This window comes from Nestor notabilis, unplaced genomic scaffold (assembly GCF_000696875.1).
Source record: "Nestor notabilis isolate BGI_N333 unplaced genomic scaffold, ASM69687v1 scaffold32743, whole genome shotgun sequence".
NCBI lineage: Eukaryota > Metazoa > Chordata > Aves > Psittaciformes > Psittacidae > Nestor > Nestor notabilis.
The window spans coordinates 8793-26555 of record NW_009924076.1 but is presented as its reverse complement, the minus strand read 5'-3'; the positions used below and the strand labels follow the sequence as shown (position 1 = coordinate 26555).

The 17763-nt window shown below is 36.1% G+C and overlaps 1 protein-coding gene across 1 annotated transcript; it reads right to left on the bottom strand.

Annotated features, from left to right (window-relative positions):
* Nucleotides 1–325: 325 nt before the first annotated feature.
* LOC104400200 (bone morphogenetic protein receptor type-1A-like) lies at nt 326–17224 on the bottom strand. Its single transcript, XM_010012451.1, has 7 exons — nt 17015–17224; nt 7256–7418; nt 5195–5297; nt 3728–3827; nt 2360–2459; nt 1267–1411; nt 326–562 (listed from the first exon to the last, which is right to left on the bottom strand). The coding sequence occupies exons 1-7, from the start codon at nt 17079–17081 to the stop codon at nt 326–328; spliced, it is 915 nt and encodes a 304-aa protein (XP_010010753.1). The 5' UTR covers nt 17082–17224.
* Nucleotides 17225–17763: the final 539 nt, after the last annotated feature.

The following is a 17763-nucleotide window of genomic DNA, read 5'->3' as shown; positions in this document are numbered from 1 at the left end:
CTTTCCAACCCTAACTATTCTATGATTTGTACATAATTTCTTTATGAAACATTCACTAAAAATTCCTACATCAATACTGTTTTGGACTGTGTCAGAAGATACCCATTCCCCTATGGAAAACTAGTAATGTAAAAGCTTAGACTTCAACTATACATGAAGTTACCATCTCAGTCTTCCAGCAAAGAGATTGCAGACACATCTCCAACCAAGACCGGCCATATCCTATCCTTTCAGTTAACATTTTATTAGCATACACTAAGGGACACCCATTTGGTTATTCCATAAAATCCATCATATACTCCTCAAGCCACCCACTCCTTCACCCTCACAAAAGCTCTCCAGTAGCCAAACAATGTACTGCTTCCTTACCAAGGATGTTTTCATGACGCATTAAAACAGTTTGGTAAATCTCTGTTTCTCGGAACCAGCTAGCTTCTTCTGTGGTGAAGAACACTTTCACTGCGACTTTTTCACCCCTCCACTTGCCCATCCACACTTCACCGTATCGTCCTTTTCCAACTTGCCTCACCATCTGAATTTGTTTGGCAATAGTGCGCTGAACCTAGAGAATAAGACAGAGAGGAAAGTGGAGGAGGGACACCCAACGATTAACCAAAAGTACTTGGATGAGCTACTTCTCAAGTCTGGATTGCTTTGAATTTTAACCCCATTGCAAAAGTTATTCTATGTAAGTTATTCCATCTTTTCCGCTATTCCAATTTCAAACTCATTATTGCTGCCTCCAAGGAAGAATTGTATAACAAACCCGAAGATTAAATCAGCTCAACTTCTTACGCATTCTATTTGTTTCGATTTTATAAATAATTACAGTCATCTGTCTCAGTGGCTAATTTTTATGCAAGTACTATATAGGAAGATGAATAACAAATTATGAACAACTATCAGCCAGTAAAAAGCTAATCTTTTTTATCAGATAGTGGACACTGAGAAAAAAACATCTTTGAGTTTGTTCAATTCAATACTTGTACTAGCCATTCACTGCATCTTAATGTCTGTAGGCTCTCACTGTTCTTAAATCTTGCTGATGCCAACAGATTTCCCAAAACAATCTGATTTTGCACTTTGTTTTAGTTAATTATGTGAATATGGGCTTTCATACATATTTAGTTTGTGCTGTATCTTTCACGGTAATTGCACATAAAATAATACACTGTATTGACGCTCTGCTTTGTTCTAGCCATTAGGTACAAACCAAACTGTTTATTTAATGGAGAGAAGTTCAGTCAAGAAAAATCTATGATTTACCAATAATGGTAGTCCTGATCCACTCCCAGAACTCTGTGACTGGTCAATAAGGTCTTTTAATGACTCCCCAGCTGGAATAAATGCTTCATCTTGTTCCAGGTCACGATTATAACAGTGCCTCTTTGCCATTGACTTACAGTAATGCCTGCAAAAGTAACAGGAGAGATTAAGCTGAATTTCAAAAAACTTTTTCAAAATATGTAGTAAACTGAATGAGGAAAAAAGCTATTTAAATGTACAAGTTTTCTTAAAAGAAAAAAATAATAATCAGGTGTTACTGTACCTTTTTATTTTCTTCCAGAAATTTAACATACGTAGTTAATACTAAAAAGTTGTAATGTGTGTAAAGGCACATCAGCTTATTGCGAGTCAGGTGGAACACCAGCATTTTTAATACTCAGCTCACAGCCAGTGTTACTAGTGTAACACCACTGGTTTTGGTTTCAACTAACAGCCTGAACCTTGAACCACGGCAGACGAGGCTGCCACATGAGTGTGTCTGCTGAAACTGCTGGAACAAGGATCACCTCCAGCACAGGGCTGGCGCTGACAGAAGCAGGCACAGTCTCTTAAACTGCACTTGCATTAATCGCCACAGCTTGGCTGGTCAATTATTCAGTTTTGAAACACAGCAGAAAAGGAAAAGTTCTAAACACATCCTTGTTGCTTCAGGTTTGCAAAGTAAATCTCAGAACTAGATGGAATTTAACTATCTAAAGTGACTGAAGATCCAAAAAGAAAAAAAAAAAAAAAAAAAAAAAGAAAAAGAGAGAGAGCATTAAGATATTCCTGTTTACTGGATGACTGGATGATATAGCATCAAAGTTATACGTAATGTAGAAAATTATAAACATTTTTTAGCCAGAGGGAAGGATTAAATTCACTTAAATTCTACACTGTGAACATTTCATTTTACTTTGCAATGCAAACTGCTATCCATAGAAGTGTGAAATTAAATTACAACAGCTTCACTTTTGATCTATTTTTGTCAGAAATAGACATGATTAACTGAGTACATGCACAAAATAATTTTTCTGTTTACATTCATTTGGGAAATCAAAAATATTGCCAATAAAGAAAGTGCTTTCCTTACTTGTAACAAAAGCAGCTAAATAAGATGATCATGACAATTATGCAGACTGCCATAGAAATCAACACCGCCATCCAACGAATGCTTCCATCAAACAGTCCATCTATTTAAAAACAAAACAAAACAAAGCAAAAAAAAAAAAAAAAAAAGAAAAAAAGATTAAAGTTTCCAAAGTCTATTGATGAAGCACCCAATGCAAACAGTTTATTTAGGTATATTTTAATATACTGTGTATATGAATGTGCATCAACTGCAACACAGGAGGTTTTAATCTGAACATCAGGAAATACTTCTTTACTTAAGGGTGATCAAGCCCTAGCACAGGTTGTCCAAGGAGGTTGTGTTGACTTAAAAGTTGTCTGGACATGGTCCTGTGCAACTGGCTTCAGCAGGGGGATTGAACCAGATAGCTCCAGAGGTCCTACGTAAGCCTCAACCAGTCTGCAATTCTGTGACAGTATGCGGAGCCAATTGCAAAATGTCAGAAAGAAGCAGGACAGCTGATGCATACAAAAGATCAGTCCACATGAAATTACACAAAATTTATAGTGTTACAGTATCAAAGTAAGTATTTACACTGGAAAAGCAGAGATAATCTCATTTGGATTCCAACAAAAAACAAGTCAAAAAAAAAAAAAAAAAAAAAAAAAAAAAAAAAAAAAAACCAACAAAAAACCCCACCAAAAAAACCACCCCCACAACAAAAAAAAACCAAACAAAAAAAACCCCAACCAAACAAAAAAGGATGATTTAACTTGAGATTTTTGGAATTGGTTTTGGTTGATTCTTGGTTTTGGTTGATTCTTGTTAGTTTGTTCTGAGAAATAGAAACAAAGGATTTCCAGCAGTAAGATTCTGAGAAGGTATTAAGCAACAGTTAAACTAGTACAACTTGTCTAGCACTGAATAAGCGCATGAAAATATAAGCTATCTTCACTGGGAACAACAGCAAGAATCAATATAGAGTAGATAACAGTAAACAATGTCAGAATACATTTTATATTTAAGATACATTCATCATGGCAAAAACATGGCAGAGATTATTACAAAAACTATTTTAAAAAGAAAAGAGAATGGGCTGTGGAAAAAGATCAAAAGATCAAGATACAAGCAAACTGAGCCAGAGAATAAAAATACCATGAGTGACTGATGGAGGAAAAGATTAACTTGGAAGTGGCAGAAAAGGAAAACTGGAATAGAGCATGAAGTGTAGTAGACAGCTTCTTATCAAAATTACTTAGGACAGAAAAAACAAATCTGTGCAATACTGTAGTTACATTTTCTCCTTGTTCTTATCTGTTGATCAGGATCTGAAGAACAGAATCCACACCACATTTATTAGTAGCAGTGTGAACATCTAAGAGCTGTTACCTGTACTGTCAAGTGGTGGTAATGTTGGTTGTAAATCCTGATTACAGAAATCGGTCCGACAGCACTCAATTGTTCGACGTAATTGTGCTTTAGGTGAGTCCTGTTGAAGGATAATCGAATAAAGGTTCAGATTTTGAAGTGATCAGCTAGGATGGGGATAGGTGGCGTATGAGACAACATCACAGTGGCAGACAGGCATCACTTCGTCTCTTTGGGTTCATGCGTTCACATTTTGGAGCTTTTTGTACTTGGTGCACAGAAACAAATGATTCCTACTTAAGCTGCTGCTTCACACACTGCAAAATTTTTAAGCTTGGTCAAAAGCAGCTAATTGTATGTTAAATAAATACTGCTCTTCAGACAAAAAAACCCCGAATCCCTTTACAAGTTTTTCTCTTGCACTCATCATAGTAGCACTATTTGCATCTTCAGAACACCACATAAAAGATAGAGGGACATGAAAATTAATCTGAAAATAAGACACTAATATAAGTACAATTTCAGGAGGTCATCATGACACCCCAGGTTTGATTTGCAGTAACCCTAAACATTCACAGCTGTAACTGAAGTCGACAGCGCTTCCAAAAAGCAATGCTACCCACAGCTACATTATATAGAAACCCAAGTCCTAGAGATATTGGATGGGGGGGAGGCAGGGAAAGGGGAGGAAGCAATCTAGCTGGTGATTATCTCTGAAAGATTTGTTTAATGTAGGCAATGTGACAAAAGAAAAAGCAAAATCCAGTCTTCCAAAGCAGTATTTGCCCAGCTAGTGCTGTATCTCTGTCTTCCAAATAAACCCTTGCTTTATTAACTGTGTTTTGAGTTCCAACTTTCATAAAAAAGAAGTTCCAAAGGCAGCAGTCTGCTTATTACACCCCTTTAAACCAAGGGCAAGTTATAGCCATGCAATTAACAATACATTAACTCTTCTACAAAGGAAAAAATAAAGTTGTATATCAGACAGGAAAAAATTTGATAAATTGTGTACACGTTCATGAAACTTTAAGGGAGCTCTTGTGTGATCTGTGAAGACAACTCCTTATGATTATGCACTTCTCTCAAAAAAAGAAGTAATTAAAAATTAAACCAATCGAGAAATTCTGCATGAAAACAAAATATTCAGATTGATTAGAGATGGGCTGTAAAGGTGCCTCTTCAACTGAGGAAAAAGCGGACAGAAGTAAAAGGTTGATGTCTGTTCATTTTGTCTTACAGATGTGGCTTACAGATACTTGCAGAGAACTCCAACAAGCTAGGATTCTATTTCAGTCTTTGCTCCCACACCATGTCTTTTCTGCCACTACTCACCCACAACTGTTCAGTCCCACTCTCCTCGGTGGTAAATTGCAACAAGCAAAATTTATGATTGCAGTTGTAAACTACAAAGATTTAAACTGCTTATGCACTTTCCATACATAATTTCCATGGAGATCTTAAATTTTAATGGCAGCTCAATTTTTTTACCTTGCACTGGAAGTCTGAACCTTCATACTTCATGCAGCCAGAAGCAAGTGTGGGCTCTCCATGTTCATCTTCCTCAATGATAGCAAAGCAATGCCCATTAGTTCTGGAATAAACATAATTTGTGCTTTACCAGCATGCTTGTTGTTAAATATACAGCATTAGCTGACCAGGAACCCATTAAGAAAACTAGAATGGCAATAACCAGAAAAATTCTAATTTTAACACAGTGGTTACCATACAGTTTGAGAACAAAAGACCGCCACAATATTTAATCACAGAAATTGTACGGATGTTTTCTCCCAAACATTCTGTCCTCCACTTCCTCACCCCCACCACCACTTCAGGACTGCTTGTATTCAACCACATACCCACAGTTGTTTAGAAACAATTGAGGGGGTGGAAAAGCAAAGATCTAACTAAAAAGGTATACTGACTACTATAGGTTAAAACGTAGTAATAAAAAAATTCATTTGTGCCTGTTCTTGAAACTGTAATGATAAACTCTTGAAGAGAAATCCCAGTATGTGCAAGGTGGCTATTTCAAGGTCAAAAGCTCAGCTACGCTTTTCCCACACGACCTTTCTCAAATATTCAGACTTCAGGGCAAAACAAACCAACAAACCCCCAAATCCACTTTCTGAAGTTGTCAGTAACAAATATTTAATTAATCATATTCTTTAAAAAGAACAAATTAAAAAAAAAACCAAACCCAAACCAGGCATTTCAATTCCCTACTTACTATCTCTTTATAAAAATGCTTTGATTTCTATATCACACCAAAATGTCAACAATATTTATATGGAATCCCGAACCAATTTGCAATCATAGGTCCGTGATTTAAGTATCTGTAAAAATTAAGATTTTATTAAGTAAATCAAAACTCATTCATTCCCTCATCAGAGATACTAAGGAATACAAATCCAGAAATATTTTTGCTTGTCAATAATTTATTAAAAGAAATGCAGATTTGGTAAGCATAATACCATAAAATACCCTCCACATGAACACTGCATAAGTGTTACTAACTCTCTTAACAGCTTTATTATCAGAATAATGATCTATATAGCCATTGGTTCGAAGGGAAAAAATAAGGCCTATACTGATTGCATACACGAGGGGGCGATAAAAAGCGAGAAAGTACGTACCAAAGGAATTAAAAGACAAAATACTGGGTAATAACAAAACATTTTCTAGGTGCAAAACTATTTATAAAATGCTGTGTTTACATTCTAAAAGATGGTAGTGCTTATTCCACCTTCCTGGGTTCCACAAAAACGTCTTTATCTGCTAAGTGACAGCTTTAGAGAAGCTTATGTGTTAAGGTGAAGACTCAGATTAAAAGTAGCAAGTAATATACTTCCTATTATGTATCTTTATATTAATTCTTCAGGAAAAAAAAAACAACAACAACAGAAGAGTCTTAAATATTGAACTGCAAATGAAGAGAAAAAAAGAAAACCAAGGACAGTTTACAACATGAATAAAGCATCTTAAGCAGGCGCACAATCAGTGCATGGGTCTGTTACAATTCTGACGCCTATCAAAGTTAAAAGTACCCTCCTGTCCTTATGTGTTCAGAGTACTTTCACCCTGATCACCCCCGCCTTCCCCCTGCCTTTCCCTCCTACTCTACAGCTAACGAACATCTAACAAGAATTCTCAATAAATGGTTATGTTGCTAACACTACCTTTTGACTACTAGGTGAAGAAATACTAGACTAAGCCAGCAGGTAGTCATACCAGAAGGTTTAGATTTAGGTCATTTAATACTCATTCAGTTATAAAAGGCTACAGGTTACTTAAAACCTCAATCCTTCAAAGCGCTTGCTGGGGTCAAATGACCAGTTGCAAATGGCTCTAAGGTACGGTGAAAACAGTATTGTTTAGATATGGATGACTGTGGGTTTTAGCGCTCAGCTCTCCACAGAACCACTGAGTTTCTAATCAGTTACGGTCAAATCACTTGACAAAACCTCAGTCAGCACTCTAAGAGTTTCCTCTCTCACAAGCAAAAATGGGCTCTCTTCAAAGAGCCTCTTCTATCCTGTATGCAATACTTACATGCATGTGTTATTAATAGCATCATCTGGACAATGTCCTGAGCAGTAGCACTTAAGAAAAGGTAAGGTGTCCTCTGGAGCAAGTGTCACTCCATTCACTTGTTTCTTTTGGTCAGGATTTGTCTTCATTCCTGTGCCATGAAGCATGCTGTCAAGATTTTGACCTGGACATTAAAAACCAAACCAAAACAAAGAGAATATTTTTGCATCTCTCTGTTTAAGAGCTTCACAGGTACAACAACAGAATACTTACATTAATAAATATTTGAACTATACAAGACGTGAGAACCTCCTCTTCCAAGGTTGTGGCAAAAATTTGAGCTAATCACTTTATTATAGAAATACCTACCTCAAATATTTTATATCTTAATCACAGATCTTCTAATCGTAGCCAGTATAAACAGAAAGAGGGTATTTTCCCTTTTTGAGGTGGGATAGAAAAGTAGTGATGTAACTGGTAAGAATTTTACAAAGAGAGTCTCTCTCATTCATGTGTTTAGAAAATCCAAATGCTTGATAACCACAACAGTATAATTTTACGCACGACTGAACATACATGCAATTTTCTAATTTTCTGAACTGAAGTCACTTTCCACGGATTCAGTCCCACAGAAGAGCAGTAACAACTCCAAAATTTCTTGGGTGCTTTTTTGTTTTCTATCTCTGTATGCATTAGTACTTCAAAATAGAGCTAAAGTAAATCTTGTTTGCAAATTACATTTTAGGAAATTACATGAACATCCACACAAACACACTTTCACAGAATAAAGATAGGACTAAGTTATGTCCAAAGTAGCCCTCAATTTCTCAACAGAAGGAGAGTTAAGCATCATTTGTTCTAGTTCATCCTACTAAAGTGCTTTTGTGAAGGTAGGCATTCAGAAGAAAAATTCCATCTGTTTTCTTCTTAGCGAAGAACACACAGGAAAGAAAAATTAGGAGCACTATCTGATTCATTTGGAACATGCTTTGTGACCACAGCATGAGATGAGAACATCTTCATCCATCTCCAGCTTTATTACTCATGATTTTGCCAACAGAAAATCTCTTTCTGTCCATCACCTAACAGTATTTTCAGCTCTAAGACCTCAAGGTGTGAACGAAATAAAGCTGGAGGAGTTGTGAACAGACTATTGCCTGCTCTGATACAATTTACAGCAAGTCTCTGTGTGCAAGATAACAGAGCAGCCAGTTAGGATCGATAGAAGCTTTCACAAATTCAGCTACAATCTGAAAAGTGGAGGTACCTCACTACCACTCAAAAGATTTTCATCACAATAAAAAACCTCAATTTATATAAAAATTAAAAAAAAAAAAAAATTGACCAGGAAACTCAAGAGTCTCTTAAGAGTTTCTAGTGGCTTCCTGTCAAACCCACTGACTGCTACCTGTAGAGTAATGAGAGCATTACAGTCATGTTGTAACTTGCTTGAAAGATGTGCAGAAAAACTAGATTAAAACCCTTTGTAGATACCACCCTCTGTATGACTCTACTGTAACATCTACTGTATCATTCAGCTAATGTGCGATTAAGTATTTGTGAAATTTGATCTTCTTATTCTGAAAATAGCTGACTTGCAGATTTCCTTATCTGATTAATAGACCACACCCAGTGCACTGTTCCGATTCAGGAATTTCCCTAGAAGCAATGAAACTGCGCCTTTTTTAGATACAACTAAGAGTATACCCTAACAAAGTACAGCACCATTTACCTAAAGCCTCAAATCACTTAGCCATGGTTTATTTGAAATGTAGTTTTCAAAGTGTACTTCAGTAATGCCAGAGTTCAGCACTCCCAGTATGTACAGACTGTTAACAAGAAGGTCCAGTTTAAGATAACACAGAGTTCACCTGTGCAATACGTATTTCCAATTTAACCAAATGGAAATAGCAGCTCCTCCAACTGTCCTCTCTCTCTTTCTACAGATTTCTTCCCAGCATAAACTTTAATACTGTGCCACAGACATTACATAACATTCTGCATTCACATTTACCTGCTTAGAGAACAGGTAATTCTACTTGCCTTCCCTTCTAATTTCATTGAACTACTATGGTATCCTTCCTAATTAATGTGGCAAAACCCCTTTTTATCTTCAGGGACATTCCATATCTTAAAAGTCTGAATACTTTATGATCTATGCCTCTCAGCCACTCATCTATCTTCCTACCCTGAACACAGAATGCAGCATTTTTTCAATTTCTCAGAAGAGAAATCAATGAACCCTTAAAGCATGGATGACTTCTTCTAGCTCAGAAAAGCAAGAGCTAGAAAATTTTTATGCAGGTCTAGAATCTTCTAAAGCAGTATTATTCTTTGTAAAGTAACAATGAAGCATGAATACCGTATACCAAATACTAAAACTGAGATGAAATGTATTTTTCCTCTTAATTTACTATGATGGATTGTGTAACAAGATGTATGAAGAACACATACCAAACAGAATCCAAATTAGATAACCATATTTTCAAAGAACCTTGCATCTTTGTCTTTTGTAGAGTTTATAGGCAAAGATTTTTATTCAAAGTAAAACCAGACTACAACTTCATTATCTTTGTAATGTGAAACAACAGTCCACTGTTGCTTGTTTTCATCCTACAGGTAACATCTGAGTTACACAAAGAAGGCAGGGGAGGATCACTTCACTCTTGCATTTTATCTTTCCAAGACTGCAAAGAGAACTCTTCACTAAAGAGGAGTTTAACTGAGTATCCAGAAAATGAAAAAAAAAAAAAAAAAAAAAAAAAAAAAAAAAAAAAAAAAAAAAAAAAAAAAAAAAAAAAAAAAAAAAAAAAAAAAAAAAAAAAAAAAAAAAAAAAAAAAAAAAAAAAAAAAAAAAAAAAAAATCAAAAAAAAAAAAAAAAAAAAAAAGGAAAATATTTAGATTTCTTGCGATCAATTCAGAAGAAAGGTTTTATTTTCCTTAACTATATCCTGTACTGCAGTACTATGATTCAAGCTCAGCATTACAAGAAATACTGGTGTCTGTCTTGAAGATTCTAGATATGGGAAAGGGAGTTAAACGTGTAAAATGACTTAGTTTCCATTCACCTGAAATCTTGTGACACTACACTACTTGATGATGTAATTAATGGTTTCTTTTCCATGACACATGCAGTTGTCAGCTCTGCAGTGCAACACAGATCTTACATAACCTTCAAAGGTATAAGTGCTATGCACTAATACACACAGCTTCAAAAGAAAATAGGTTTTCACAGAAATACAGCACCCAGAGATTCCAGGCACAGGAAAGCTTCTTCCTCTATTACTTCCTACCCTCCACCTGTAAACTGCTGGGGCAAAACAATATACATGAGCAGCAAATAAACTATCACATGCTGGAGGACTTGTTTGAGATCCTGGACCAGTTTCAGCTTGTTTGTCCAGCCTTGAGAATGATAGTATCATATACATTTAAAAACACGAACTGCTTTATAATGTCTGTTTTACCACATTATAGAGAAAATACATAGAAAAATGTAGAACTTTCCGTGAAGTATCAGAGAATTGGTGAGCTGGTTCTCCTCTTTTCACGTAACCACAACATAAGACAATAACGAGAAACAAGCTGATGGGACTTCATGTTCCCAGTTTGTCATTTGCTCTGCCCCACCACAGTACTGTCTCATACACACCACATTAGTTTCACATTTCTAGAAGTGTGAACAACTGCTACAGATAAGATGACATTTAAATGGCTGTTTCTAAAAAAAACTTTTTTTAATAAAGTAGAACAACACCTGCCAATCTATCATATCCAGCCCTTAGATATTCAAAGAACTACTTCCTGCAATCCTAGAAAATAAATTAAATCATAAAATGTATTATAAAGAAGCACAGTATATTAAAAATACCACTAGGACAGAAATACAAGTCTACTTGAAAGCATGGCTTCAAATACTAATATTAATACAGATAATCTTTAAAAGGTACTGTGCGTGACAGTAAAGTTTTATTAACCACTAAAACATGAGCTAACTTGGCTGCAACTCAATGCCAGGATACATACATAATTTCATTAAGTTTTCCAATCTAAGAAAATATTTGTGTAACCCATAAAAAGCCCAGCTCTATTAAGAAATGCAGAGAGAATAGTAAGTGAAAGACAAATACAAAAGCCAAATTATGCTTATAATTTCTTATTTAACTGTATCTCCCCTATGTCCACAAATAAAGCTGCAAATGCTAATCTACTATCCCACAAAATTCAAGTCATGCAATTGCTTTCTGAATTGATAATATAGACGATCCACATAAATATATTTTTATTCCAGATTACATTAACCTTATAAGGGATTTATCCTATCAGAACTACAATACTATCAGCATTTCTTTGTAGCTAATCTGATCCAAGCTTGTAAACTCCAATAAATCCAGTATTTAAACAAAAAGAGTTTTTGTCAGAAGACTACCTCCACCTTCCTTCCTGCTAGTGCTAAAGCTGTTTGCTAGGGCTAGCTGACACTCAGGGCTTACCCACACCAGGCTCTTCTAATGAAAGATAAAAGTTGTACCAAAGCTCTTTATGTTAGATACACCTTTCTTATGAACAAGACATACCTTGATTTTTTTATGTGGTAGTTTTACATTACTTTTTCTTGCTTTAGGATGGAGATATTGCAAAAACATCCACTTTAACAAGGACATTTCACCTTTCTACCTATCTCAAGCTTTCATAATGATTTAACCTGTACTGCCATGTGAATTAAACCTTAGTACAACTGACAGCTAGAGTAAAATACTAGTAATTTTTCTTAGAACACATAATAATTAAAAGAAAACCCCAAAACAAAAAAATGGAAAAACAAACGAACAAACCATTTCTGAGTGCAAAGAAAAAATCTTAAATGCATCTATAAGCTCTATGCCTGACATTTATCCATAATTCTCTCTATAGTGCTTTTAATATATCAGGGCTGTGATCTCCAAAGACCAGGCATGTTGGAGGTAGCTCCATCTAGCAGAACTGGTTCCTAAAACATACAGCACGTTCCCAGACTACTTGGTTAAAATCTCTCTCTACTGCCCTCCAGCTTTACCAGGAGCTACACCAGTGCTCAGCACAGGCAGGCAGCCCCACTCCCCTACCTTCCCAGACAGCAATCCCCAGTCTCTGCTCCCAGTTCCCTTCAAAAAAGTAATTTCTGAAGATTACTCTCTGTTCCTATGTAGTCAGTAAAAAAGCCAGACAAAAGGAAACGTGTATTTTACTTTAAAAGAAGTACAATGTTCTAATTTAAACGGACTTTTAAAGAATAGTTACTTAAAACTAAATGTGAAAGTCTAATAATAATTATATAACCTTCAAATAATCCATTAAAATAACTTTAATCAGACAAATATTTAACAATACAAGTTTGCTGCCTGTGTTTTAAAGACAGATGCAGCTCTTACTGGGGAAATCGCTGGTAAACAGAACTACATTGTCGTCAGATAATGAATCAGCTTCTGAAAGCTTTTAAGTTCCTTCTGCAGATTTTAGAACATTTCTTTATTTCAGACAAGTTGAGATGTTTAGATTCAGTAACTACTTCACCTGAAATTCTGAAAGTGCATAAAAGTAAATAAATAAATTCCCATATCAAATCTTTGAATAAGAGTAAGCATGATAGTGAAATAAAATCTCAACAGACTTTTTTTGGTTCACTAATGGACAATGCCAACTTTTTAAATGGACTTCCATTTTTTATGTTAATGCTAACTGTTTTAAAATTTAACTTTTAACAAACTTTTCCTCATACAGATTGCATGCTATTAAGACATTTTTAGTCAACTAATTCACAAGGATTGAAATACTGGTCTTCCGTGCTGTCTTTGAAGAACACAGGAAGGTGTGATGAACCACCTATCTAACATTACATCATATAGTAAATTGACAGTAACAAAGAACAAAATTTATGAGAATATATTTAAGTACATATTAAGTTCTTAAACTATTCTGTTACATATATTGATTAGTTATGCTCATCAATGCATTATAAAGACAATGATCTCTACTTGGAAGCAGATCTCTGAACTAAAAACCTGTTCTAGTGGGAAGACAAAAGTATATTTACTACAGTCCTCAACTGTAACTGAAGCTGATAACCTCTTGCCTTAGATGAGCAAGGGTAGGTAGGTGAAGATGCAGTGCAAGTCACAGGTCTGAAGATACTGCAAAGACCTTCCACAGCAAGAAAGGAAATAAAAATTGCTTTTCTTGAAAAAGTTGCTATTAAAACTAGCCATCTGTTACCCAGGCTTATTTTTGATCATTTCTCAACAGAAGTGAAAAAGTCCAACCCAGTGAGTAACAATTGTGTCTCCCTGCTCCATACTACTGACCTGAGAAACAACAGCTGTTCACCAACATCATGGAATTGCCTCTGTTTCCTGCTATTGTTTCAAGAATATTATCACATTAATCAACACACAAAGCCACTTGGTTTAAGTTACCTGTTAAGAAATGAGGTGTGTATATATACATGTGCATATCCAGGCACACTTGCTACTTCATTCTGTCAGGTCTTGATCAGCCCTGAAATTCCTGCCATTCTGAAGAAGCCTCCAAAACAAGCGAGCAAACCACGAAGCTTCAGTGTCAGTCACTGAAAGTAAACAGGCTGGGAGTTTCTACTCTCTCTGCTCTCCAGCTCTATTGGTTGCTTTATGATGCATTTTTGCAGCATCCTACAAATACTTTCCTTGTTGAAACTACTTTTTCCACTTTGAATTTATACTGCTTAGGGTTCTCACTTTAGATTTCCTCTTTCCTACAAAAGTTCAAATACTTGATGATTATTAACTTTATTTCTTCCCCCCTCTCCCACCAGGCACAACTCCTCCATGAATCTAGGAACAAGAAGAGAGAGGCTTGACTGTTGTTCTATTCACCACCCCTAGAAACCAAGCATATTTCATACGTTTGAAGACAAGCCCTTAAGCAACTTGCATCGAAGAACCAACATTTCAGCAAGCTCAATTTTCCCACGGCTTTGAGGCTCACTCAGTATTGATTCGAAAGTCAGAAATATTCCTAAGACAAGGCAATTTCTTCTTTAGAAGCAGGCAAAAAATATGTAGACAGTCTTTAAACTTTATTTAGCTGTATTATTTGAAGTTATTTATTGAAGCATGATTAATAAATGTGATCATGGAAGGAGTTAATGTAATTTAAGCCACCAGGAAGACCTGAATAATTTTATTATTGCTTCTCTTTGTATCTAGAGAGGAAAAAAAAAAAAATAAAAAAAATTGTTCCTTCAGTTGCTATTGCCTTTGAGTAAACCACTGAATATTGACTAACACAAACGGGTAACCATGACCTCAGTAAAAAGAACAAAGCCTATCACACCCAACTGCTTCAAGGGGAGAAGCTGGTATCTTCTGTAAGAAGCAGCAAAACTGCTGGAATACTAGTAGAACAAGCTCCACTGCAAAATGCTATGTCTAAGAGTATTTCAGAGTGGAAGAGGCCTCTAGAAGCCACCTGGTACCAACACCTGGTCAAAGCAAGACCAACTTCTAAGTTAGACCAGGTTGTTCAGAGTAATTCTGGTAAAGTTTTTACTGTCTCTAAGGATGGATATTGCACAACCTCTCCAGGCAGCCTGTTCTAATGCTTAACCACATTCACTGTGAAAAACTTCTCTCCTAATTTCTCACCAAAATTTCCTTTAATGTGATTTTGCCCATTACCAATCTAATCACCTTACCAACTATCTGTAAATATTTGCAAACCTGTATCATAAACTTCAGCTACACCTAAACTAGGCTATTCCTGTCCAAACAGACTGAGCTATTTCTCGACGATTAAGAATTTTATGTCCACAACAGAAAAAGAGACTGGCCTTGAGAATTTCCCTCTCCCACCTTAAATAATGTTACAAAGATGGAAGAATCCTGGATTTAGATTTGTTTTGTTGCTTTCAACCTTGAAATCATTGCTACAATAGCAGAGCTTAAACTAAGACACATGCTTTTCCCCACTCCTGAAATACATGTGTGCATGCATACATACATACACACAAACACAGAGAGTGAATCAAGCTGAACATCAGCGTTTAAAGCACACAGGTGTAAGTTAGGAGACACTATTCAGAGCCCCTGCAGGCTAAAAAGATGAAAGTGCTCAAGTAACTTGGTAATTATACAGAAACACTTGTCAAATTTTGGAATGAAAGTTTACAGTTCTGTAGGCTGTACTCAATGATGCAGAAGTCTTCAGTGTGCTTGTGGTAGCCTCCTGGACTGAACCCCACAGGAAACTTGAGGAAGAATAACAGTTTCAAATATCTTTAACGAAGTGCAATTCTGCACAGACCTAGAGAGGACTTCTATTCCCTAACAGCGTAGCTGTGAATGTGCATGTGGGATGGTACTTGCAAGAGCCTCCTTGGGCTGAGGCACTATTCATTTAATCCAGGTCTCAGTGTAGTTAACAGCTCACCCTTGGTCAATTCCAGGTAAATATCTTCAGTGACATTTATATCTACTGCTTAATAAAGGTTTGGGTTATATCTAAAGGTACAGTCTTGCACTTTGCCTAAGTGCATCCCCACACCCAGGTTAGAAGCTGCAGCAGTTCCCAAATGCACCCTGGCACTTGGTTACAAGAGAGTAAGTACCAGCACATGGGAAGAGGCAGAATCAAGTGGCTTGGAAGGGGCAGGCCCATTATACATGTGATGCAAGTCTGCTCTTAAAATCATTTGTCAAGCTATGTATCAAGCATAGTCCTGATAAAGAGAGCTCCACTAAATTGTTTAATCCTTTAATTGCACATACAGACCAGAAAAAGAACAGAGACTGTCACTTCAGTACTTACCAGGCTTCTTCCTCTGCCTATTTAATGGATTCACTGAGTTGTTATTCTTGAAAGTAAAAAGCTCAAAGAATATCTCAAAACAAAATCAAGCATTAAGCAAAAATTGATGTAAGTATGAAAAGAGAATATAAAGCCTTTTATATTCAAGTATCAAAATGGCAGTACCAAATTAGTCTTCTCTATTTCCCTCGAAACACATGGGAAACTCTGTGTACTCAAACATGTTCAAGGTGCACAGCTGGGAGAACCAGAAATCTTACACAGAGACCAAATATGGATGTACATGCTTGATGGACAGGCAGAGCGCTACTGTTCATGTCCCAAACATGAGAATGCAATACCACTAACAGCTCAGATACCGTTCTGCTGTAGTGACACTTCTCTGAACTACAAGCAACTACAGAATCAGACCTGCAAGGTACAGCTGCTAATAAGTAGTAAAAAAATAATAATAAAAATGTATTCCTCCCCCCCAAGTTATAATCTTTACACTTAAGCTTTAATTCCTGATATACGATCAGTCAGTCACATTGGATTATTCCCAATACTTTTTAATTCAACCCAATTTGACAGAGGAGTTAAAAGTCCTAATGATAAATGGACTTCCAGAAGCTTTTGATAGCTGGTGGCTGGAAAGACAACAGACATAAAAACGAGTAACTCCTCTAACTGAAACCCAGGCAATTGTGAACATCCCATACACTCGCCTCGGTCCATCAAGTAAGCATAACAAGTTTATTTAGATTAGTTAGACCATATGATCTCTTGACTGCTGGGAACATCAGAAGGCATGGGGAACAGCATACTGCAATTTTAAAAAAACACAGACCAAACAAAAAAAACCCCCAAAACCAACCAAAACCCCCAACCACCCACCCAATCCCCCCAAAACCACTATACACACAACTCCATTACAGAACAAAAAAATAAACTTATTTCAAACAGCACGTCTTTACCTTGAACACAGAGAATGATAAGTAGATATGCTCCAAGCAATCGCTCATAAGCTCTCAACTGAGTCATTGTTTACTTTTAATCCTTCCTGTGCAAGACAACTGGTCCTTCTGCTTGACAAATGTTAAGCTTAGTCTGTTCGGTGAAGCCTAATACAAGATTTGGTGCTTGACTGGAAAGATGCTTTTGTAACTTTTCCAACTTCGTTTCCTGAAAGGAAGAGTAAAACAAGATATTAAGAAACTCCCTGCATTTCTGAAACAAACAAAACCAACCAACCTCAAGAGTTTTCATCACACTGATCATAACCATGTGAATGCAAAAAATAATTTTAAAAGCATATGTTTATTAAGATTAGTAATTGAAAACATTAGCCATATTTATTATCTAACTGAATTGCAGGGTTCATCTCAAATATAGACTTTTAGTAACAGCCTATGTGAATGTTTTTACATTCCTATCAAAAATATTAGATATGTTAACTAACCAGCCATAGCCATATATTTTAGACTCACATACAGCTATAGGAACGTAAATCTGTCTGAAACCTGTTTTATTTACAGCAACTAAAATTTATGCTTATTACTTTTCTTAAAAATTAAACTCAGTGGTGACTTCTCATAATATTGCAGTGATAAAAGCAACACCATCTCGAGCCACCAGTTGAAAAATGCTTGCAGAGAAACTTCCTTGCAGTAATCCCCCCCAGCCTGTCAAGCAAAAAAGAAAGATCAATTTGCATTGAAGTAGT